Source organism: Balaenoptera musculus, chromosome 14, assembly GCF_009873245.2.
Source record: "Balaenoptera musculus isolate JJ_BM4_2016_0621 chromosome 14, mBalMus1.pri.v3, whole genome shotgun sequence".
Lineage (NCBI taxonomy): Eukaryota > Metazoa > Chordata > Mammalia > Artiodactyla > Balaenopteridae > Balaenoptera > Balaenoptera musculus.
Genome location: NC_045798.1, coordinates 84,932,096 through 84,958,560, shown reverse-complemented (window position 1 = coordinate 84,958,560; position 26,465 = coordinate 84,932,096). Strand labels below are relative to the sequence as shown.

At 35.7% G+C, this 26,465-nt stretch overlaps 1 protein-coding gene and 1 pseudogene across 1 annotated transcript in view; one reads left to right on the top strand and one right to left on the bottom strand.

Annotated features, from left to right (window-relative positions):
* The window catches only part of NETO1 (neuropilin and tolloid like 1), a 92,731-nt gene extending 82,343 nt beyond the window's left edge, over nucleotides 1-10,388 (top strand). Inside the window, exons 8-11 of the mRNA XM_036823492.1 lie at nucleotides 4,728-4,841; nucleotides 6,966-7,524; nucleotides 8,493-8,567; nucleotides 9,852-10,388. Of these exons, the coding sequence (XP_036679387.1) occupies nucleotides 4,728-4,841; nucleotides 6,966-7,524; nucleotides 8,493-8,553 (734 nt within the window). The 3' untranslated portion in view covers nucleotides 8,554-8,567; nucleotides 9,852-10,388. The remainder of the gene's footprint in view (nucleotides 1-4,727; nucleotides 4,842-6,965; nucleotides 7,525-8,492; nucleotides 8,568-9,851) is intronic.
* Nucleotides 10,389-10,833: 445 nt separating this feature from the next.
* On the bottom strand, nucleotides 10,834-20,152 carry LOC118906748 (annotated as a pseudogene).
* Between the last annotated feature and the right edge of the window lie 6,313 nt (nucleotides 20,153-26,465).

The following is a 26,465-nucleotide window of genomic DNA, read 5'->3' as shown; positions in this document are numbered from 1 at the left end:
TACAAGTGACTGTAAACTGGGGTGTTGTAAAGCTGGTACACACAGGTAGGGTGGAATGCACTGGTGTGATACGTCCAGCAACATCCATTTAACTCTGATTGGTCAGTTCCCATGAAGTAATGATTGTTAAATATTTTAAATATTACTCCCAATATAATATCTTATTGATCTATGTAGCATAATCCATTTAATTATATTAATTTTATTACAATATTTTACTATCTAAAGAATAACTATCTGCTGTTTTGTCACATGAGAAAACAAACAGTTCTGTGTATAACTCATCTTTTTAAACAGCATTTATTGCGTGCTCTTCTGCCTGAAGGGCTGTGCTCTGTTCTTTCAAATTTGCATTCTCGTTTAGTCTTAACAAGAGGTCTGTGAATAACTATCGTCACTTTACAAATTAGGAAATTGAATATATGTTTTATATCATGTACCTCCTTAAACTTATCCCATTATATAGATGTAAACTGAAAAGTGGAAAAATTTAAGGAGTATTTGCTCAAGGTCACACAACTTAGAAGCGGTGAACCCAAGATTCAGTCTCAGACATTTTGAATTCACAGCCTCTGTACAATACTTGCCTTTTAGAACAGCTTACAATGACAACTACAGTGCTTGCGTCCGTATGGCTGGCACTGTCCTACATTCTCTGCATAGTTAAATCACTTAGGGAAGCATTATCTGTCTCCCTATTTTATAGATGTGGTAACTGAGTAAGTGTTCATGGAAGACGTGATCTCCCCTTAGGAATTATCACTCCCTACAGCCTGAGACGCAGCCCTACCGTCTGTAGTGTTGTCAGGACTCTACCCCAGGATGAAGTGCCTGGAGAAGCATTCTCTAAGCTTCAAGTTCATGGACAGTTAACCTGGTCCAAAAAGGATGCTTTGCACAATTGCGTATGTGTTAGTGTATGAGAGAAGAGGGGAAAGTTGGGAAAGACTCACTTTGCAGTGTTAAAATATCCATTTTCTATGTTACCCGAACGATTTAAATCAATAACAATGCTGTGCTTACACATATGACATTCTTTTGGCTGACTAGCATATTTCACTACGTTCCGTTTCTGCCTTTTCTCAAAAAGAAACACTTAGCATTAGAGCCGGATGATGAAATGGTGATGTTCAATAAACCCTTCCAGAGAAGTGAGTTTGCAATAGCTGCAGTCATTATGTCTAAATATGCTTTTGAATAATTCAGAGTCAAAAAGCAATGCGAATACTGTCTTCTGTGTACTTAGTTTTTAACATCAATATGAGGCTATGTTTGCTATTCTGAAAGCAACAGAAGACCTAGTCCCAGAAATAAGTAGATTCATCTGATCATGGAAACTGCCTGTGTGAGTTACTCTGAATTTTGAGGATTATGTGATTGGCTGCCCTTTATTATTGGTAAACCTTAATTTTGAGTTTCTTCCAGATAATTTTAGGGAATAAGGGGTCTGGTTTTTAAGAGCCAATAGCTTTCGACAATTATATTGAATTTCTAAGTAGAATAAGTTCTTTAAAAATTGGTAGAATATGTGCTTTTCCAGCAATAGTAAGAGAGCCAAATAATGAATGGGAGTTAGTTTCTGAGAGTATCACAATTTGTACTGTATTTGAGAGCTAATTCTCCACAGTAAACACACCTGTGAGAGTCTTCTGTTCTCTGGGATACTCAGGTCGGCAGCCTGGCCAGAGCTAAACTTTTGCTCAGTGAGATTAATCAATTAAAAATATATGTTGACTATTTACTCTAAGCCTAGAGATATTAAGCCACATAAGAGATTACAAATAATTTTTTTAAAAGCATGTCCCTAGCCTCAAAGAACTCGTGGGGAAAGATGATAAGCATATACTAAGTGCTAAACTCTTTTAAAAATTATAAGTAGAGTAGGATTTAAGGAAAAGATAATTTTCTGATAGATTGGAATGATATTTTAAAACTGTAAAGATAATACAGTTCTGATATGATTTGCATAGCAGAGTGGAGAATGGGTATTCCAGGACAGAGAGAGGGAGGGAACTGTATGACCAATGAACCAAAGATCTCAGGAGCGTGTGGGGAGCAGTGGGAAATGCTTACGTGCAGAGTGTATGTACTCAGACATCCTTGAAGGAGCAGTGAGAACATAGCTTGATTTGGGAGGCAGGAAGGTGCCATTTTATTTTTTTAGCAGGAGGTAGAAACAAGGATCTTTATTGAACTATTGTGTGTCTGCATTTATATGAGAGAAATATTCAGATATGCAATATAAAGAAAATTCAGAATCCAATCTATTTTATTTTTGGTGTCTATGAGTCAAAATTAAAGGGGTATGTTGTGATACATTGGTTTCTTAGCCACTGCAAGATTTCCTTTGTTGTTTTTGTGTGTTTATTGTTTGCACAGCAGTTCTATAAATGTAGCAAAAGTAAGGAAGAAAAGATGGAATAGTACTCGGAATAATAGTGATTTTTTTAAGGGAGGATGATTTCATTTAACTGGCACATTTGCGTAATTATTTGATGTAAAGTAGTGTGTCAAGAATGTGATTCATTGACAGTCCTGGATGATCTGTTCCACTCCCAGTCAAACCACCAATATTTAATGATAGCTGATACTGGCACATTGACTGGTGTTTTGTAAGACTTTCGCAACAGCAGCAGAAACAGAAACAAAATTACATTTGGAGAATTTGGAAGCCAAATCTCTAGTGCATTTACTAACATACTGTTAGTAGTGTTAGTACTAACATACTTCACTGTTGCAGAATGTGATGTCATTTTTATCTATATATTTAAAAATTTAAAAACAAACCCATCCTATTTAATAGTCATTGTAATAAATTTTCCAGCTAATTCTGGAAGGTCAATAAATATTTATGCTCTTTTCGAGGTATTCTTTACTTGATGGATTAACTGTACTTTCAAAACCACTGCAATTTATCCGGTAGTAAGTGTTTTTTTACATTTTCTACTAAAGCAGTTTGCAGCTGCTCTAATCTATTTGCAGAAAACTACTTTTTTGTTCTGTGTACACATTTTGACAACATTCATTACCTGCTAAACAGACCATATCAGTTCTGCAAAATGGTTGACTACAGAAATTCAAATTTACTTCCTTACCGAAAAGCAGATTTTTGCAGTAATAGATTGGATCATTACATTTTACACTATAAAAGCTTTACACCATGTTGAAAGCAGGAGCACAATAAAATGTTCAGCATGATACTTTTCAAAATGACTACTGCATCTGCATCTTTTCTACTCTTTAATATTTTGTTTTTCAAAACGACTATTACATCTTTTTTATTCTTTAACCAGGGACTTAAAGGCAAACCAAGCAGAAGGAAGAAGAAACTCTCCAGGGAATTGGGACTGGGGGTGGGGGGGGGGTGGTAGGGGGAAGGGCTTGGAGAGTCAGGGGAATGCTTGGCTCAAGTTCCCCTTGTCTTTGCCACACTTTTGATTTTCAAGACTTGATCTTTTTTTTTTTAATGATTCCTCTAGGAATGTTAAAATATATTAAATTACCTTACGCAAAGCATTTTCTTAACAATTTTCATTAATATGGAAAATACATTTAAGGAAGACAACTTTCTTAAGAAAAAAACAACCCTGCAATATGCGGTTTTGAAGGTGAAAATTATAATATGACTGCACTGTTTCGATAATATTGATCATTGATAAAACTTTACTGATTGATGAACCTCTGTAAATTATATGTTTTGTGTCTAATATATTTTTCTAGAATACCTATCCTTAAAAGGGCCACAAAACTATAACTGAAAAAAAATCAATGCTAAAATTACATTTTATGAGATATGTGGGATGATTACAAAGATAAAAACAAAAACTACTTTAAAGGACTGTCTATAAGCTATAATTCATAATGTAGCATTACTCTAGAGATGCATTATTATAAATAACCAATTACCAAGAAGTGTATTTTTTTGTAATATTGAAGTCATAGCTAACATTAGACTTTGCTATATTAGACTTGTCACTAATTCTCTTATTTCTATAGCCAAATTGTATACTTCTTGGAATTCTTATTTTACCTCCCAATGCCCTAAATGTGCATTGTAATCTGGAGATCATGGACCATTGTACCTAAAGTTAGTAGAACGTGTGATATATATGCAAAGTAGCCTAATTTCATCACCGTATATATTTTAAACGTTGATGAGAATAATGCATATTTTTCTTATGTTGTTCAGAATAAATTTTCCCTTGTTCTGAATCTCCATAATATTCTTCGCTTCCTTCATATGCTTAAATAATATTATACTTTCTTCATTAGTATTTTGTAAGCATATACTTTCCAAAATATTTCAATATTTCCATTAAACTAAATCTTTTTTGCACAGGACAACTAAATTTATACATACAGAATTTCAGTGTAAAGCATAATGTTATGCATGTGGTCGGCACTTAAGTTTTGCTAAATGAATGCACCAAGTTAAATAAAAAAAAGAAGAAGAACCCATATGGATAATGTACTTCATTTTTATGAAGGAAAACTTCCCGTGCCAGTTTTAGAAGCTGAGCACATCTAGAAGAACTCTAGCTCTGTTAGTAACTCAAGGAATAATTACCGCTATGGCAACACTTCTGAGAATGGAATGTCAGTCCTATCATTTGTCTCAATTTGACGGCAAATTATCACACTAATCTTTTTGTTTTCAGATTTGCAACGTGATTTACAACTGAGCATCAGTTAAAACTTTTTTCTTGCCTTTTTCTTCTCCTTTTTAGCTCCCTGCGAAGGCAATACATTCTTCTGCCACAGTAACATGTGTATTAACAATACGTTGGTTTGCAATGGACTCCAGAACTGTGTGTACCCTTGGGACGAAAATCATTGTAAAGGTAATCATTCGTCCCTGGAATCTGCAAAATCCCTCTACCTGTAGCGTGGGAAGAAGTTTTTCCAATGTTTCTATGTATCAGACAGCCTTAAAAATATATTGCATATTGGCTTTATGAACTTCCTGTAGGTTTTATAATTGATTTGTTAGACTTTTCCTTTGCTTTTACTCGTGCTGTAACCAGAAGTTTTCACATTCCCTAATGCACAGGACTATCCTTAGCACTTGATGGTCATTGGCAAATCTCCTTTTTGGAGCCTGCAGTAGGGCATTGGAGCTTTTCATGCAAAGCAGGGTTTCCTATCAGAAGCTCCTTCATCTGTGGCGGCACCTCTCACTTATCCAGTCCGTCTTCACCAGACACTGTGCACATACTCTAGAGATAAAAGTGAATCGAAGGAACATTAGGGCTTTCTGGTACCTAAAGCCACTTACCTCGACTTCAATTTTCCTACCCAAACGCTCTTCTTCCTCTCCAATGAGAATCGCTTCCAATGTTCCGGCTTCCTTCTCTAGCCTGTACGCAAAGGTTTGTTTACATAGAGAGCATCCCTTGGCTTGGTTATGAATGTTGCAAGTTTTGGTTAAGTTCAAAGTGCCACATATCCTCTTTTGTTCAGATCCAATATTAACCAGTTTGCAAAGGAAAAGAAATGGGCAAATAATGCTCCATGCTTCATGTCCAGTATCTTCTATTAAAATGCCCTCTGTGGATAGAAGCAGAGAGACGTTGCCACAGTACCCATGGTTCGTAGAGTCAATAAGAGAAGCCGATCCAGTATCAACTGTTTTGAGGAGATGGGCAATGATCCATGTTGTGTCCAAGGAACCACTTTGGAACGGATGGGAAATTAAGCATTTTGTGAAGAACCGTATACAGCACGGCTAGGGATTCGTTTTACTTGCCTAAAGTGGGTCTGTTCCCATGGTTCTTGGTGGCCCACCTTTCTCCATGGGCAAAACCTCTGCGCCGCTGCTCTGGATGGTAGGGTGGGGCAGGGACACTGGCTCGCTTCTCTTGAGAGGAACACCCCTGCTTTATGAAGAAAGCACTCGGTGAGGATGGAGAAAGGGGCCATCTGGGCTTCTCAGCTTGTCTCTTCAGGGAGCTCCACACTGTGAGTGAGCTGCAGCCAGTGTGACCGGGGCCCTGTATTCTCAACCTGCTGTGCCTGGTGTAGACCTTCTTTCCTACCAGTGGGGCCTGGGAGGAGGAGGGGAGACCCCACATTCCAGCCACTCCTGCCTGGAATCGAGCATCTGCAGTATGGATCTGGGGGTGGAAAGGGCATTGAGAAATGCAGGTGGCTTGCCCTTCCTGGGGAGGTAGTGTAGCTCCAGACTGGGAGCCTGTAGGGAGAGGAAGCTTGTGTTGCCTGAAACCACCCTGAGTAGAGCTTCTATTGGGCTAGAAGCTTCTATTGGGATAGCTTCTATTGGGTGGAGGAGCTCAAAGGCCACAGACCATCCCTGTTCATAAAGAAATTCAGTAGATTTTCTTGAATAAATGTACCTCCCTTAAGACAATTTCCAGAAACTTTAAATGTTATTTTTTAACTTTTACCATGATGGGAAAAGACCCACAGAAGCCCTCATGCCAACATCCCAGAAGGGTCTGTCTTAAAAGTGTAATCACCTTCTGGTATCAGAATACTGTTACTTAGACTTCAGTTATCCACATCAGGAATAAATTCAAAACAATTTAGGCATATTCATGTTCCCATTAGTGGAATTTGTGGGGTTTCTTATACCAAGAGAAAAAAAAAAGAATTTACTGTTTTTACCATTACCAATTGATTCGCAAATGACATCCTAAAGGTTTTATAAGACCTTCTTCAAAACATATATTTACATTTAAAGTAGGGATGCTGTGCAACGGGAGAGCCGTTTCTGAGGCTAGAAGATAGGGTTCTCGTGAAGAGTGAAACCTTTTGTTTCTTTTTAAAGACTTGTTTACGTTTAAGACAGTGAAAGTTTTATGCTCGGCCTGTTTCATGTAAAGCTCTCAACGTGCGTTCGACTACCGTATTAACGCGTGGTGGGCAACGTGCGTTCGACTACCATATTAACGCGTGGTGGGTTGTTTCTTGTTTTGTTTGTTGTTTTCACTCTCCTCAACGTGTAGAAAAGAGGAAAGCCAGTCTGCTGGACCAGCTGACCAACACCAGCGGGACTGTCATTGGCGTGACTTCCTGCATTGTGATCATCCTTATTATCATTTCTGTCATTGTGCAGATCAAACAGCCTCGTAAAAAATATGTGCAAAGGAAATCGGACTTTGACCAGACAGTTTTCCAGGAGGTGTTTGAGCCCCCTCATTATGAGTTATGCACCCTCAGAGGGACAGGAGCTACAGCTGACTTTGCAGATGTGGCCGAGGACTTTGAAAACTACCATAAACTGAGGAGGTCCTCTTCCAAATGCATTCATGACCATCACTGTGGATCGCAACTGTCCAGTACGAAAGGCAGCCGCAGCAACCTCAGCACAAGAGATGCTTCTGTCTTGACGGAGATGTCGCCACAGCCCGTCAAACCCCTCATCCCACCCATGAACAGAAGAAATATCCTCGTCATGAAACACAACTACTCCCAAGATGCTGCAGACGCCTGTGACATCGACGAGATCGAGGAGGTGCCGACCACGAGTCACAGGCTGTCCCGACACGATAAAGCCGTCCAGCGGTCAGTATCTATAGATTTTTTGATGACAACTATTACCTGAAGACTGAAATGCTTCCAGAATATTGTGTTCTATTTTGTCTTCATTTTTCAGTTTCTCTTTTTTATTAATGACTTAAAGCATAGTATTTCGACTTTTGCCTCTTCTTTTGCTTTTTTCCGTGCTATCCATGCTTTTCCTAAATCCCGTTTGTGTACATATGTGTATGTGTGTGAGCACACACAGACCAAAGAGATTTCATTTACTTCTATACAGATATAATATTTATTTCTATAAAAATTATGGCTCTAATTTATATTGCTAATTTGCTTCCATGTGGTCATAAATGTTGCTCCAATCAATATTTATAGATTTTAAGATATGAGATGATATTTGGAAATAATTGCCTTACCAAGATGGTTAACCCATCTTGTTGAATAATTTTAATGTAAAAATAACATATTTTGCAATATAATGTATTATATTTTTGGTATGAAAGTTAAAACACTTTTTTCCACATATCACATAATACTTACATTACAAATTGCATATGATAGCATGGTATGCTAAAACAGTAAACATTTATATTTAAATGTAGTGAGGATTAGTAGAAACATTTTTCTTTTAATATCGAGACAATATTATCTATATTGTATTATTAGGCCTAAAATTAGTAAAAGTCTTGAGGAAAGAAGATTTAAATTGAGAAAAATATTATTTAAAATTCCCAAATCCAATCTTCCTATGTTTTGTTTTGCATGTTTACTAGCATTTAGTTTATTTTGTAAATGTACGTAATTCCTCAATTCAATATATATTCTCAAAACCTAAACTACTTTTAGTTGATTTAATATTTTTGCATGCTGATGGAAAAAATTTTATTTCCACAGTTTTATGTACTTTTAGGAATGCTTTTAAGTAAATATTTGTGTGCATATTTATTTTTTGTGAAAATATTACTTTGTTGAATGAAATAGCCATAACATTCCAGGTTCTGCCTCATTGGGTCTCTAAGCAAACATGAATCTGAATACAACACAACTAGGGTCTAAAAAGAAAATTCAAGGTAAGCAAATGCCCTTGGTTCCTTCTCCGACTTTGTTGTACTCTGTTTTGTTTTGTTCTGTTGAACTTGTCTTGTAGTTTTTTAGGGAATGTGCTATTTATTCATTCTTTCTTGAGATATGTGTTTCATAACATTTCACAATTAGAAATATACGGGATTCAATGCTGATGGAAGGATGATTCTTAGTATACGTATCTTTAAAATAAATGTTAATATTCTTACCATCAAGCATTGTAGTACAATGTTATTGAAAAGGACGTTAAGTTAATACGATAAATTTTATCTATTTTAAGGTAAAGATACAAAAATTGGTGAAGTCTTAAAAGAAATACCAGAAGAAACCCAAGGTTTTCATAATTTAAAAAATTGAATAGTCTCAATATAGCTGAAGTCAATATATAAAACTGGTAATAATGGTATTGATCGAATTTGGCAACATTCTACTCCAAACTCATACACTAAGTATTCTGTGGTACTTATACAATTTGTGCCCCCTTATTTTTGCATGAATATGTAGCTTATTTCATCAAAATTAAATGCAGCATGTTATGTCAAATTTTATAATATAAAATTTGAATGCTTGGTAATGTAAAATGTTCCATAAATATCAGTTGTCTATGTGTACATCTATTTTGTCATCGGGTACCATAATGGCTTTATTTTTAGCGCTTAGAGTCTATATCTCTATTAGACTAATTTGTCTCCAATTAAATTTGCTTGGCGGTTAATCTCTTCAAAACTCTTCAGACCTATCAATTATTCTTGAATTAGGTGAATGCATTTCCATGCTCTATATTACTTTGATAAATTGGTGTATTTGTGTGCATATTTCATCGGGAGAAAATGTTTTAACTGTGTTTTATTTTCAGAGAAGAACTATTTATACAAACATGGGGACTGTGAAAAGAAAATTCTATAGTGAATTGTGAAAAGTGGACACATTTCTAAATTCATTCCACTGCCTTTATCCAAACTTAAGAATTACAGACATTTGTTATCCCTTCAGCAAGACGCCCCCGCTGCACAATGATATGTTCATTTCCTAATTCGGTTGCTGGCCACCAAGTGCTCCTTAGTTTTTAAATACATTTTCAGATTTACTGGAAACTTGAAGAAGAAATTATTTCCTGATTAAGACTATCCCAACTTTATTTTTACTGTCAGTTTCACTTTGTTTCTATGTTGTTTTATGTCTTTGTTAGATAATTGTACATTGTGTGATATGTGAAAAAACACGGTTTTGGCTGAACTCTGTGTTACATGTACATTGTTTTCATTATATAGACTGCTTGAGAATAGTGCGTTCCTGAGTGATTTTGAACATGCTACAGTGAAAAGTGAGAATATGGACCATGGAAACACCAGCTAGAGGTTTTATGGACTATAAACATCTGTTGTTGTATTAAGATTAAATGCAGCCAAAAGTACCGAGTAAAATTACTGGATCGCAATAAGAAAAATCTCATTTTTCGTCTTTCCTATATACCCCCATTTCCTTTTTAAAAAAAAAAAAAAATCAAAGGAAGATACCGAGTTTCAGAAATAGTTTTGAAATCAGGTATTTTACCGTTCATACCCTTCAGTAGAAATGATTTTTGATTAAGCACTTAGCAATATGATTGATTGACAGTTTGAGAAAATACCCTGCATGTCAGTACTGGATATTTGAATTGGAAAAATATCCTTTTTATTAGACACATTGTAAAAAGCATGCATTCTCCAATACTGCTGTTACTCTTCCATTTCCTTGTGTCATATGCTTGCTACTTGTAACTTTTTATATAAAGATATATAAAAATGTATAATAATTTCCTAACTTGAGTTAAGAGAAATGTTTTCTTCTATTAGAGTGATAAAAACTGACTTACGTAAGTACACATTTTATATCTACTCTTTCCACATTTTAGGCTACAGGATGTCCTTTAGTATTAAGACATACTTCTTCAAAATTTGATGTCTAAAACTTTATGGAGTGCTCAGTCCACAAGGCAGTCAGAAAGAGTTAAATTAACTGGGGTAGATAGGATTCCTACGTTACATCAAAAGCAGATGATATTCTGCAGCAACTGGGAGCATTTTCAGGATGGGCATGTTGTCCTCTTTACAACTAATTTTATCAGAAGAGTTTAAGAAAGTGGACACTGTACCACTATCAAGCGCATTTAAAAGTGACATGTTTTTGTGCTAATCTGAATGACGTAGCTAGTGAACTAGTCACCAGTAACTTGGTCACCAGGCAAATCAAGCCTGCAAGAAAGGGAGCCAATATTCAAATTACCATGTTATTGTCCGACCCACAGAATTTATATTCAACATAAACATATAACCTCAATATGAGATGTCTAACTAAAGCAAGCACCACCAAGACCAAGACAGCATCTCCTCTTCTAAGGTTTAGGTTTTGCCCAGAATTCTCGATACATGGAATAGCCCATACCTAAAGAAAAAGAATGCTAGTTAAGCATTTAAATATTTTTTTTCAGTATTAGAAAATTAAAAACAGTTCATAAAGTAGCTAAAAGTAGCACCCTTGCTAGCATACAATATTTACAAGGGGAACAAGGCACGAGGCTGCTTACATTCTTGCTTTCTTAAACAATTCAAATTTCTAAAATTGTTTTTACACAATTTCCCAAGTATCTCAAGGCCAGTATGACTAGCTCAGACTGTTAAAATATCATTATTTATCTGGCAACTTTAAAAGGAGTTACTCTTGCTGTATAATACCAGATAAAGTCAATTAATTATAAAGCCTATAAAAGCATGAAATATCTTTTCCACCTTCAAAAACTCAGTAAGACAGCAATCATGTCTCTCCCAGATGATGGATCTTATTACCAATCCTATTTACATACCTAGACTCTTCAACAAAACTATAAACGCAGTGAAGGGCAGTACTATCTTTTCTTTCTTTCTTTAAAACCTTAGTAAGATTTTATCATAGACAGTAAAACTATGTCACGACTTGTACTATTTTTATTAATTCAGTTTTTATGTGAAAATGAATATAAGTGATATTTGCAAACTGCTTCAAAGTCAGCTAAAATTATCTATCTTGTTTTATTTACAAAGACATCCATTACTGGGGAACCACGAATTTGAGATATCCTGTAGGAACATACCCAGAGTCATTGCTCCCACAACAAAGAGCAATGGGCTGCCACGCGCATGTGGATCAGGTGAATAGACACTTTAGTATTGTCCCTGCTCTTCAATTTATATAATCCATATGTAACGATTGCTGCGAAACCTGCCGTTCCTGTAAAACAGACAGTCACAAGTATGTCAGATGCATGGGGGCAGGGAATCAAGATGATTTTATCATCAATCAATGTTCTATTTTTTTTTATAAGGATGCTTTAGGAGACCATTAACCAGCTAACATACAAATTGAGGTTTTAATTTTTCCCCCTCAGAACTAAAAATCCACAATTGGAAGCAAACAGTAGCAGATCCAGAAAGCTAAGATCGTCTTTAAAATGTGGGCTTGTGAAGCCAGTAAATAAACTCCTTTAAGCGTGCCAGGGGAGCTCTTCTCTGTCCTACTTCCATCCCCAAAGGCAATCAGTTAATGTGGTACAGACTGTAATAAACCATAACTGTGAGTATAACAGAAAAAAAAAAACTTTATGGAATATATTCTCCTTTTAGAATAGGAAAGTCTTTTTTAAATGCTTTAAAATCACAAGACCTTTTATGACCCAAATTACACAATGCTGAGTTGTCCTTATACTCAGGCACATATATGATTCCTGAAAGCTTACTAATTATGGTGTGTTTAATATAAATAAAGGAAAATAATATTATAATTAATTGCTGTTGAATTACATACTCTATAAAGTTTGATTTAGTGAGTGGGTACTTTTAAAATATTGAATGTGTATTCTCAGAAAATAATTTCTAAACCCAGATTACTGTAAATCTGCTTACCAGCATTTCCCAAACGGCTGAATTCTACAGAATTTTGTCCTACAAACACATAGCCATCTGGTCTATCACAATGCCAACCTGGTAAATCAAGCAAGCTCCAGAAAGCCAATAGATGAATTATTCACATACATCCCTGTTAGGAATTCAACTTCACATGTGTTACAGAAACAAATAAATGGGAAAGAAAAAATTTTCTTATAGAAAAGTTAATTATCATAGCAATTCTGAATAGTCTGTATTGAAAAAATGGCAATCCACAGAATCTGATAAACTGGTAAATAGAAAAAATATATTGAACTTTATAAAGAAAGATTATTTCCTATTGTTTTGCTATATATTTTATATACATTATGTTGAAATTTAACCTTTTTTGTTTGACTTGACTAATTCTTTTATTATCATGCCTATTTTCATTCCTTTTACTTCAAAGTTGATGCATCCAGAGACTTTTTAAAGTGATTAGCCATGTTTTATATTACTGTCTCTATTTAGAAATCTTCATAAGACCCTGTACACTTTGAATGAATAATCTCAAAAAGGATGATATACATGTGAACCACTTACTATCCACTGTCCTTTCAGCTGTCCACAGGACTTTCCTCTTTCCAGTTCTTCCTAAATAAGCAGAATGCTTCTGATCTGCTGGTTCACTGCTGAAAGGATATTTGCGCCAGAAATCGAGGACTTAAAAAATAAATCCAACTACATTAAGTATAATGATAAAGATAGATTGCTTACATATATTTAATACACAACAGCTCCATAGGAAAACAAAAATATTGAAATGAAGAATAGGCCTCTTCAGTGGTAATACTGAGAATGTATAACTCAGTGTATAATTGGGCATTGCCTAATCAGAAAACAAGATGGTGATGGCTCTGAGGCAGGCAGGGGCCTGGAAGCATCCTGTTGTCCCTGCCTCAACTCTAGATGCTGGATCTTGAGTGTGTAGGGGCTCCATGATGGCTGGGGGTTTCCTGAAGGAAGGTCTTTAAAAGCCAGCATTGAAATCTACCAACACATTAAAAATTCCTGTTTACTGGCTACATCAGACCTTGTCACCTGAATATCAACCTCTGGTTGATATTCAGGTGGGGGGGACACATGTAGATAAGGCATGAGATATTTCAAGACTTTCAAGATGTTTCAAATCAAGTTATTTTAATAAATAGTTATATTTTTTGATAAAGTGAATTCAAATATTACTTGCATGAGTGCTTTATTAATCTCATTAGATGCTTTCTGATAGCATAATTACACACCATGATAGTTAATTTGAAAATAGCTGTTTTTGTTTCATTTCCCTATGTTTGAATTCACTTTCAAAATCTGGGAGGCATATCATGATTATATGCAACCCCTATGAAACCCTGAATTAAGCTTTTTACTTCTGTCCAAGTGCATTTTAGTTGCCTAATTCAAGGTTGGCATGCTGATTTGGAAATATGATTTTTATGTACCTGATTTTATACACAAGCCATTTTTATGCATCATATTGGAAGATAGACATATGTAATATTTGATTTACCGTAATTCGATTCCATTTGATTAGATAATTAAAATGTGACTGTAAACTTAATTGGAGATCAATGTCTTTGGGCTTTTAAAGGAGAACAGTCTACATTGTGGAGATGCTGGCTTTTCTGTTTTGCATTATTTTTTTCACCAAAATTATTTCAATGACTCCATAAACCATTATTCTTAGCATTTAATAAAGTTAGACCTTTGACATTTCTTGAATATTCACTTAATATTGAATCAACTTTTTCTATATTTTTCATTTAGGAATTTGGCTTTTCCTCAAATTTGATAGCATTTTTAAAATTCCACGAATGGATTTTCCTCAACCTAAGAATATCTTAATAAATAACAAAATATGATACTGATTCCTATTCCTTAATTAAAGTAATGACAAATTATCTTTTGGTGGTAAAATAAATAATAGCGTTTTATCTTCTTATGAAATTTGTATATTTCAACGATGAAAATGAATCCTGTCAGATTCCAACTCTGGAGGGAGGTTAAATAAATAAAATCATGAAAATATTATGAATGTGAAATGCATATGATTTGAAAAGTGAGTCTCAGTTTTGTCCAACTTCACTGAAGTGAGTTAGTTTCTGTGTCATGCCTACCTGTACATTCTTCCTCCTTTGGCTCATTTTTGGGATCATACTAATGGCCCAGAGTGTCCATCCAAAAAATTGTCAAATAGATAAAATAATTTTTAAAATCAGACTTGAATTAATTATCAGTTTCTTATCCATTTAATTAATAATTCCCGTTTCTCTCTTAAAGGTGGAATTAAGTAACAGAATAAAATATATTGTTAAAATAACCAGAGATGTGTTTTTATAAATAATCTTGTTCAACAAATCAGAGCCCTTTGTTAATGTAGAATTATCCTGATTAATTTTATTAATGAGTTTGTTTAAATTGTACTACAGATTTCTTTAACTGAATTATATTATTCAAATAAACCCAACAGTGTGACAGAAATAACAAATCTAGGTGACTGACGTCAGGCACTTGTAACATCTCAGCTTTTTTTTATTATGGCCTCTGGTTCTGTACTTTCTTATGTGTTATTAAAGAAGTAAATGCCTTCTTAGTATGCCTTTAATTCCTCAGACTTCAAACTTACTAGGGTTGGTTTCCAGAAGGTTCTTATTCCTGCACTAGTATGATCATAAAGTTAAACCACTTCTTTGTGTCCATAATTGTGCAGCCAACATGTTCCTGTTTATCCCCAACTTCTATCACCTCTCCAAACTCTGAAGCATGTCGTTTTATATTGGTTCATTCTTTGGAAAAAAAATTTTTTTTGCCCTCTTCTTAATAGACACAGATCTAGACACAAAATGTAAAAGTGGTCAGAAAACATAGCATATAAATTATTTAAAATAAAATTTTCCTTATTATATCATATTATAAAATTTGTGCTCTTTATTCACTTTCTCATGAGTTAAGTTTAATATCAATATAGCCAGCATTTTTCTTGAGCCTGTACAATCTATATACCAGGATTCTTCCTAAGTGCTTTGGGGATGAAAATAAAAGGTGGAGAACTAGTGGGGAGCATAATTATGGAGGTTTATAGAAGGTGGTGTTCTTAGCAGAGCTCAGTAAGGAAAATGAAGCTCAAAATTATTTGCTAAGCTTTCCATCTTGAAAAGCTAATTAGTTGCTTCCTGCTAATCTGGCATGGAAGATGAAATATATTCAACTGTCAAGAGAATACAATACCAAGAATGTTTTATAATAAAGAAGTCAGTAGCATAGATAAGGGGGTAAAATATATTCTCAAAGAGATCAAGAGATGCTTGATGAATAGTTGTCCTTCTAAGCAGGTCTTGAAGATTGAGAACAATTGTCAAATGGTGGAGCAGGGAGAGATTTCCACCTAGAGAAATGAGAGCAGAGAGTAGTCTCCCAAGGCCATGTAAATATTTGAGTTGGCTGGAGCATAGGATTAGACTAAAGGAATAATAGTCAATATAGTTGGAAGAGCAGGTTGGCGTTTACATCATGATCTCTGAGTGCAGGTAATGCCATCCAAAAGACTTCACGTTTTAGTCAAAAAAGAATTTTAACGTCTCTTAGCAAAGTTGAGCTGAAAAACTATAAGTAGAATCCTCTGACAGCGGTGTATTTGCTAAACTGAGTGAAACTGGAATAAATAAAGGAAATCAAAACAATACAGACACAAGATATTAAAAAAGAATAACCGATGGATTGTTAGATATCCAGAAATATCTGTCTTACTTTCTATTTATTTTCTACCATTTTTTTATTATTTCAAGATCATGGTTGGGTAACTAGCCAAAATACTGAGTGTTGTATGCTAAACACCATTCTGAGAGTTTTTCATGTAAGTATTCCTTTCGTCTTCTTAGCAATTATTATTATTATTAATAATAATAATACTTGTTGTTATGGTTGTTTTATTGTTATTCCATTGTACCTATAAGGAAACTGAAGAGAGTTTTGGTAGCTTTTCTAAGATTGCACAATAAAGAATGATACATCCAGGTCTGAACTCAAGCTGATTAACCCCAGAATCAGCCAGCAATCCTATCGATGTGAATACAACCCTTTAATATTCAAAACAGTACGTTTCACTGAAATAAGTTGATACATATTCATAGAAACCCCATACTTTTGTGTTTTCTAATCTGTAAAAATATGTGTTATAGCAACTTCTCTCCACCCTATAGCTTTTGAGGACCAAATGACAATGCATTGGAAGATACTTTTTATACCCTATGATACATTATAAATAAATCATTTTTCCTAAGTCATGTGTAAACCTCATTTTATAATGGACATGGGACAAATGTATCACGTATACAGAGCAGTAATGAAAAATAACTTCTAGCCTCCTCTTGTCCACAGTGAAATGTATGATTTCCAGAGCCCATTGATTCTTATTTCACTTGAATGACATTTTTCCCCAGTGCTTCTTCTATTGCATCATCTTATTGAACAACATTGAACTCCAGAGCTCCTAAGTGATCCCAGAAGCCCTAGTCATCAAGTACCAACAGAAATACTAACACTTGACAGAAAATTCTGTTTTTCAATCCCAGACAATTGTTTGGTATACATTCGCATGACAGCCTAATAGTGAGATAAGCGAGCAAATAGGTAGGTAGATGACTGCAGTCTCATCACCATAATTATGGTACAAAAATGTGGTGCAATGCAGTGAAAATAGCTTTTCAACAGGACAATTTCAAATTTTAGTTTCACTTCATACTTCTCATTTGCTCTTAAGGATGTTGTTGGAATCCTTTGAGCTTCGCTTCCTTTATCCTTAAAATAGAGAGTCTATACCCAATAATGAAAGTTGCTCTGAAAATCAGAGATGACACCATCCATAAACAAACAACATGAAATTGGTGGTACCAATATGGGGGCTCTAGTTTTCACATTTGTGTCTTACCAGTTTGTACTCCAGAGTGGGCAAAATGTCTCCTCTATGCCTGACTTTTGTCCATCTGTGAACCAGTCATTGCTGACAAAAATATGGACTTCTCTACCTCCGTGATCAACCTTGGGTTTAGACAACTCGGGAAAAGCCCTCACCTTTCAAAGGTGACATCCGTTTAGGACGGATTCTTAGGACAGGACCAGATGGAAGGAGCGTAGAGGTTAGTAGATGGGGGAGAATGAGGTTAGCCGTTGCCTCTTAGCTCTTAGTGTGCCACCACCTGACATAAATGAGGTTGACACTGGAAAAGACATCAACACAGATATGCTATTAATGATGTGTAATTGAGAACTGCTAATTTCTAGAATTTAAGGATTTGAAAGTAGGCATTAGGAATGAGCAATTTGGGGATCCTTCAAAATAACTGTTAAGTGCATAGTCAATACGGCTCTGCTTAAGTGAGCAAATGAGAACAAAAGTTACATTTAAATAAATAAATACATTCCTTTACTTGTCACAGAGAAGCACTGTCCTGACCTGACACGTGTCTTATATTCATTAGCCTTTCCTTCTAGAAACTACAGAATTAAGCCAGATTCAAAAGTAAACTTAAAGAAGTACGGTTTAATAACCATTGTGATGGGCACATTATCTTCCTCCTTTTTTAAAAAAAGTTTAATTTGCAGGTTGTGTTTTCAAAATAAACATACACAAAATACAAAAATGGTAAGTTTTAGAACACACAAATCCAGAACAACATTTAAACAGAATTGCTTGAAATACATATCAATTCAGTATACTTACAAACCATGGGTCTCTCTAGATTTTTATATTCTTACATACGCTAACTTTATGAATAAAAGTGTCTTTTTAAAAAATCACTCTTTAAGTGGCAGCTTTTCCAAGTAGATCATTCTTGTTAAGATGGATACTATGGACATAGTTTCATACAATATACTTGCCCAACTTTCTGAAAGGACAGTCTTTTTGTGTTAAAAAAAAGAGTAATGAACTCTTGTTAACTGATAACATTGAAGTATTTTATAAAATATTCATGCACTTGTAAGAAAATGCCTTCTCTCTCTACAAGTACTCCTTTTTTATAGCCAAGGTTTTTCTCCCAGCTATGTTGAGACTTTTGTACGATATATATAGATATTTCCTGAGCCTGGGCTTATCCTTTAGTCACTTGTAAACAGGCATCATTTTTTGAAGGACTGTGCTGGTTGGTAAGAAGTTACATCTCATCTTCAAATCGACTCTGCTCTGAATTGGTAGGGCTGGGACTCTGCAGATGAATCATTCCCTCTGCCAGCTGATGCCCACTCAGGTCTCCTAACAGAGAGCAGTAGAGGAAGATGGGAGGACAGATGAGGACCTGAAACACTTCTATGTTTGCCTCCTGTTCCTGCCAACATCCTCTAAGAAACAGAACTTGGATTCACCAGCAGCCTCCAGCCTCCTTCAGCCCTTGGAGACCAAGCCTCCCAGCTCCCCCTCAGAAGCACCTGCACCAGCTCGGCGTGTCCTCCTCACAACTCTGAGCCCTGCCTCGGAAGGACTCCTTCTGGATTCTAGATTCTGAACACTTCCATTCACTTCCGTTGTTTCCTCAGTCCTAGAGCAAGCCAGGCTCTGTATGGCTTAATATCGGCTACCTCCTTATTCCCTTTGCATTTTTCCAGTCTTCCAAACCTGTGTAACAGATTCCCAGGATCACAGTCTCTCTGTTGATATATCTACCATGTCTTCTGTTTTCCTGACCCGAGGATTATGATTGATTTTAACTGGAATGTGTTTCCGTGCTAAGGGCTTTTTAAAATTCTTCCCTGAGATTCTTTTACTTAACTTATGACAACTTTGCCTAATTAAATTTCACACAAGAATGAAGTGTTTGGCTAAATTATTTCTGGAATATTAGTTCTATAGCATGAGACATTCAATTATGTATGAGAACAGATACACATGTTTATAATGAGCAAACGTTCCCTTTCATGGGGTGGGTATTCCTCAGTTCTCATGGGGATTTAAAAGGGAGAATATCAGCTCTATTAAAATGACAGTGAAATGAAAAAGCATCATGGGTCCTCTTTCTAATTTATATTCCTGACCTAAACAGCTCTAGTCAACTCTTCTTAATTTATTTATGTGGACCAAAATCAATTCCTGTGGATCTTTAAATTTTTTCTTTATTCTCTGGGAATAAAGTCCCTTTTAAAATGGTTGGCCAGTGCCTTCAGGAGAGCTTAGAGACCCTACCCTGGTCTATTAGACGTTTCAGAGAATTTCCTAGGAGGGTTAATAACTTAAATTCTAACTAATCAGCCACAGAACTTAGAAAGTTAAAATTTTATAACTTCAATTTTTCACAGGGAATGACTTCAAATCTAACCACCTAGTGATAAGAATTTTAATCTTTCTAAAGTCAACCATCATCAAACTTTTATCTCAAGGGAACAGGGAGACAAATAAATGTGGCTGACAGGTGCATTGAGTAATTTGACTCAGTCTGGGGTCTGTTAAATTTTGATTCCCTGCAGTTTGTAACTATACAGAAGGAAAGACCCATTTTTCTGGCTTAATTGGATGAAACTATAGCTTGTTATGATAAACTCATTTCATACAAAAAAATATTCTCAATACTACTTAAATTTGGATTTTTTCCAGAACACTCACCTGTACATATTCCTGTTTTCTTAGTAAGTCTAGCCAACTTAGCCATTTCTGAAGGTACAAAAAGAAAGAGCTTTGTCTCAAAAGAGCAATGACCAGCGAAAGCGTAGCTCCGCGTTAAAGTATTAAAAATAAGAAACCATGGTTGAGTGTTCAACTTGTGTGAAACACTGTCCTAAATATTTTACAGGTATTTATCCAGTCAATCCTCATAACAACCTTATAAAGTAGTTATTATTAGCTTTATTTGATAGATTTGAAAATGCAATCCGAAGAAGTTACATAAAATACCCAATCTCATGTAACTAATAAATTGTAAGGCCTGGATTTAAACTTCGGAGGTCTAGATTCAGAAACTATAGTCTGAACCATGCATCACTTTGCTTCTCATTGATTACCCACTTCTTAATTTTAAGAAATGGGAAATAAAATGTTAGCCACTAACTTACAACCACTCTTCCTAACCTAGTGAGCACAGAGGAGAGACAAGGAATAAAAGATAGAAATAACAATCAATTCTCCTTGAAAACATGCTTTAGGAATTCCTATGAGAATCACTGTAGAAAAATAATGGGGAATAATCTTCATCTGTGGAATAATTGTAGCATGATGCATTGCACTGTCTAGGTTGCTTATGATAAATGTATTTACAGTTTATGGATTTATGGTACAAAACCTGCTAAAAACTGTCCGAGTCAGCATGTGACTATCTAAGTAATAAATGGCAATGTTTCATAACTGAAATCTCTCTCTCAGTAAGCGATGCCCTACATGGCCCCCTTAGAGAGGTCCTGTGCTTAAACTGTGTTGGGTGGTCCCACAGCAGCTATAAAGGGCCGAGAGTCTTGTGTTTGCATCACGGTACTTCCACACGCTTTACCTTCAACTCATAATTACCTGTATTCTTTGAAGTATTAGTGAATTTTGATCCTGTGTAACACGTGACTCTTGTATGTCTGATTTGAGAGTCTTACCCTTTTTGCTATATCAAGGAGTTTCCTGCAGTTCCTTCTTGGAACTTTGTGGAGTTCCGAGAAGTTCAGTGCCTAAGCTGTATGCTCCTTTGACTTGTCTTGATAGTTATCAGGGGCATTGTTAATTTATTCAACAAACATAACATAAACAATAGCTCATTCAATAAATATTAATTGCAAGCAACTAGGTGCATGAAACTGTTTTAGTCACAAAACAGGTAAAAATATTCACTCTTTTGTGTCATGCAATCCAGTTAAAGGAAACGTACAGTAAAGAACAAACAACAACAATAATGATAAAAACCATTTGTCATGTTATGAATGTGACTTGCCCAAAAAATTAGGCATATTGGGGGAACAGAGAGTGTTGAGATACAGAATTGGTATTTTATGAGGAAAAGACATGAGCATCTCTCGTAGTGTAATGTTTGACCAAAGTCTTAATGAAGTAAAATAGTGAGCTGTGAATATCCAAGGGGGGATATTTCCTGGAGTTCGGAAAAAGTTTGCCTGATATGTTGGAGAGGACGGTGTGGGAGGAATGGAGTGAGGGAGTGACAGCAGTAAGAGATAAAGGGAGAAGCAGGTGGGGATGAGATCAGTTAGGGAGATCAAGCAAAACTTAAGAAATTAAAGTTTAGTCTGACAGAAATGGGAAGGGGCTGAAGGGTTTTAAGAGAGCCGAATATGGCTAAGCTCTACCTGGTCTCCTCTGTTGCTGTGCTGAGAACAGTTTATACAAGTGTCAGTGTTGAGGTCGGGGGAACAACTAGAAGACATTAGTGCATCGACAGGGCAGGTGAGAGAGGATGGAGTGTGGTGATCTGTCAGGGAGCAGTCAGGAAAATCAAAGCCACTTGAAATATCCAAGTCATGAAAGACATAGCTAGGAATTAAGGTCTTAAATAAGCTGTGGAAAAACCTGAAGGAGTAGAGTTCAGAGAAGTTTCACCAAAGGTCTCAGCCTGAAGCACCAAAGGAGCTCTGATGTCTAGAAGATTCTGCAATTCTCAAGACTCTCTGGAAAACCCTACAAAACCATTGGCATCTACAGAACCAGAATGAAGAGGGGAGTTCTGAAAAACATGCCTGCACATATGGAATATCATTACACGCCTACGCCTCTGGCTGTATATGTCTTTGGAGGAGTCTCTCCCATTTGGCAAATCTCACATGAGTTCTCATCACTAACAAATCCTATCGTTAACTTACACTTTCTAAAATTCCTTAAATAGGAATTATCACCTGTTTATAGTCTTGCTTTCAGTGTAAACTTCTTTTCCTATGCCATTCATTATTCAGCGGATTGGTAGAGAGGGAAGATGAATATTTGGTCTTGCTCTCTCTCTGGAAGTAGAAGTCTACCTTAACATATTTAATTAAATAAATAATTAAATTGCTTATTTTTATATTTTTTCTTCCTACTGGTGTACCAGCTTTTTGAGGGAAAGAAGAAACTTTTTTTCATTTTTTGTAACCCCAGAAGATAGCATCATTCCTGGAATATGCTGGATGCATAATTAACACTTTTTGGTTGAATGAAAAACTTTTCCATAATAAGAGGAATAATCGTAGGGCAAGCTAATGCTAGTAGGCTAAGAGAATCAAGATGAACAAGTAGAGAGTGTATATTAGGGTGATCTACACTGAGAAAAACTTAATTTAAAAAATTTTGAAAAAAGCAACCTACACTGAGAGAAAGTATCCATATGCAATTATGGTTCAAATTTGAGTGAGTTTGTGAAGGAAGTATTGGACCAAAAGGGTGTAGTGTGAAGAGCAGAAAAATATATAAGAAGCAGGAATTCTAAAAATGCATGCAGGGCACAGCCAGGCTTAAAAGAGCTGCAAAACATTTTGAGTATACCATTTCATTTTTTCTATTAGTTTTTTTCTTTTTTTAATCAGGGAAATCTTTCAACTATTCATGATGGACTTGGAAAAAAAAAGATTAGAGATTTACATTCTTCTCAAAGTTTACCAAGAATGATTGAATTCAGATGCTTGTATTTTTTTTTCAGATACCATTACATTTCTTGGTGCAATGCTTTGCAAATAGACGGCTCAATCTTCTCAAGCTCTGAAAGGATGTATCTAAAGATTATCGAAGAAGTTATTTTAGAAATTGTGCTTTTTTAAAAACAACAATGCAATGACAACAAAACCCTTTTAGAACCAGACTAGATTCATTGCTTTCCATAGAGTATTTTCAATTTACCTGATGGCCGTGCTCAGATTACATTATGGCAGGAGCTGGAGCTTGGTCAGAGCAAAGGCAAAACAACATGTGCATCTGTTAGGAGGATCTGATTTCTCAGCAATAGACACCTAGTTTTCTCATGTCAGAGTGAGCATTCTTCCTGGAAATGACAAGTTACTATGAAATAAGGTTAACTATAAAGTGATTCTTGGACACACATTGTTTTCTTTAATGGTATCCTGACTGTAATTCTGAAGGAAGATATTATTATGTTCTCCATTTTACAGGTAAGCAAACCGAGTCTTAAAGAAGTCAACTGATTTATCCAGTTCACAGAGCCAATAAATACAGGGACTCCCAGACGTTTCTCACTGACAAACTCATTTCTACCAAAATGATGACTTCATGTATTGGGCCTGGAGATGTGCTACTGTTTGATATACATTATCTAATTCAATTCTCAGAACCTCACTATAAGGTGGATATAAGTAACCCCATGCTTTTCCTCAGGGAATTGATGCTCAGTGACCCTATATGACTAATGCCAAGGGAAGGATTTAAAACCATTGGGAGGGTTAAAAAGAAAAACAAAACAAAACAAAATAATATGCATGAATCTTCATCTCTATGAAAACTAATTGTCTCATCAACAGTGAGTTATTTATTTGGTTTCTCTTTATAGGAATTAAGTTGGATTGTCTGTTTTTAATGAAGCACCACCAACACTCTCTACTAGGACTGAAAACTAGGTTTCACAGTACTCCTTCCCTCTTTGGCTCAGGGTTAGAGTTTGTCAATGAGAGGAGTTCGCATAGGATTTGGAAGGAGGAATGGAGTGGACGTCATTCTTCTCAGGAGGTCCCAGTGGGCAGATGCAGCAGCTACTGGGCCATGTCTACAAGCTCCCAGTTCTCCGCGGTGGTGACCAGACACGGAGGCGCCAACATCTCCTGAGCTCTGCCTTCTCTCTGACCCCTGTGCTTCAGTCCTACGTCCTTCTGGAACATGTCCCCATTCCTTCAGCTGCTGCCTCCCTGATCTGCACTACTCATCTCCTCTCACATCTGTGGAATCCCCAGTTCCTATAGTAAATTCCTTATTCTCAAAATGCTATAGAAATTCTACTTTCCTGACTCAACCCAGACTAAATACAGGTGGAAGATTTGTCCTGTGTCCTGGTATTGCCAGTAGAGGGGCAGTGATTCTTTTCTGAAAGAAACAGAATGGTCATTGGGTGGAACACACTTGAAATTTTTAAAATTATATATATTCCAATAAGTTTGCTTAATGCAACCCAGTTAACTGTAGGGGGGAAAAAAAATAGAAAGCATCAGAGAAATATTCAACATGTGCAAGGAAGCCTGTGTATCTAAAATGAACAAGTTTCCCTAAATGCTTTTTCTGATCAAGTAGTGCCTTTGGCTTTGACATGAGGTAAATCGTGCACAAATATGCAAAAGGATTTTGATGTCATAAAAACTGAAATAGTAACAATATTCTTATCAATATCTAGGAATGAGACTAAGGATTTAAATATGCTGACAGTAACATTGGTATAATACATATCATTATATTTTTACAGTCTGTACTCTAGAGAATGTATTTCACTTTTTATTATTAATACGGCTACCATTTATTGAGAACATACAACATTTGAGCCCACTGAGTTTATAATAAATTACATAAATTTTTTGTGATAGGTAATGTAGTACAAGAACATGAAAATAACACTTTCAGGTTAGCACATATTTAAAAAGCCTGGATTTTTAAAATCATAGATTATAAAGCTAAGGTCTTACTATGTACCAGGTGGAAGCATATTGAACTATATATGATGGAAAAAAACACACCTTCTTGTGTGCAGAGTATACAAACCTAAACACATAAAATGATAGCACTGTCACTGATGCTGTCATAAAGATTAATGCAGAGGAAGTTCTTTGAAAACAAAACCTGCTGTTAAATGCTCAATGCAGGTACCATTATGAGATTCAGGCCCATCTATCAGTATCCACTAAATAAAGATTAACAGCCTTCTCTCTATTACGGGTGTTACTTATTCCCATTCTATCTATGTCTCTGAGGAATAAAAGAATCTTTATCCATAATACTGCTGCCAAGTTATTATTGAATGGAGTTACTATCAATGTATACAGAAATAGATAATTTGACTCTTAATAATCTAATCAAACACTTAACATACCATGCTGCCTATCTGTGACTAAAACAGATCATATACAATGTTTTGTTACATGTAAGTGAAGACTGATTTGTGAATTCAAAATACAACATATTGAGTACAGTATTTCCAAAGATAGCATGAAAAAGAACTAGGCCTATAATATGGTAAATTTGTAGTGAACCTTTCCCACACGGTGTCATGGAGAACATATCGGCAGCACGTTTGCAATTAAGAATATCACTTAAAATGATGCCAAAAACACCTAGTTTCTGCCTCTTTTACTTGAAATGCTGAATCCTTTGCAAATCATCACGACGGTGAAGAATTGCATGAATGTCCAAGAGGAAACCTACCTGGTGGTGTTTGCCTTCACATATGTTCAACAAGGTCATGCCGAGTATTAATGTATAAAGCTAAAGAATAAAACAATTATCTCAGAAAAAAAGGAAATTGTTATTGTGTTCTTGGGAGAATTATATCTTGGTTACTTAATGCTATAACTTCTGTAGGATCCACTTTTCCTGTTTACCCCTGTTGTTTAACCTTGATTTTGGCTAAAACACTGTTACTGGTCTTCAGGGCTCAGTATCCACGTTCCTTGTGTTTCTATCGGGTGGCTCACTCCCACATTCCTTGACTCGCCTCCCTACTGAGATAAGCATTACTCCAATATGCCAACAATTAGTATAGAAAACAGTCATCCCTATAGACTGAAAACAACATAGAGGGCAGGCGCTATTTATGGTATGTTTTGATTACCTCTCTGTATATATACAGTCTCTAACATAGCTCCAGGGACATAGCAGGCTAACAACGTACATTTGGTGAATGAATATATATTCATTATATTATTCATCAAATGATATAGATACATATTTTAAATAAGAAGTTATGCTTAGTTTTAATTTCTTCTCTCTTTTTATATCAAGGGGCCAATGAGCATTTAAAATATTCTAGGCTGACATCAAGATGGTTAACTTTATCCTTGTGGTTTCCAGCACCAGGG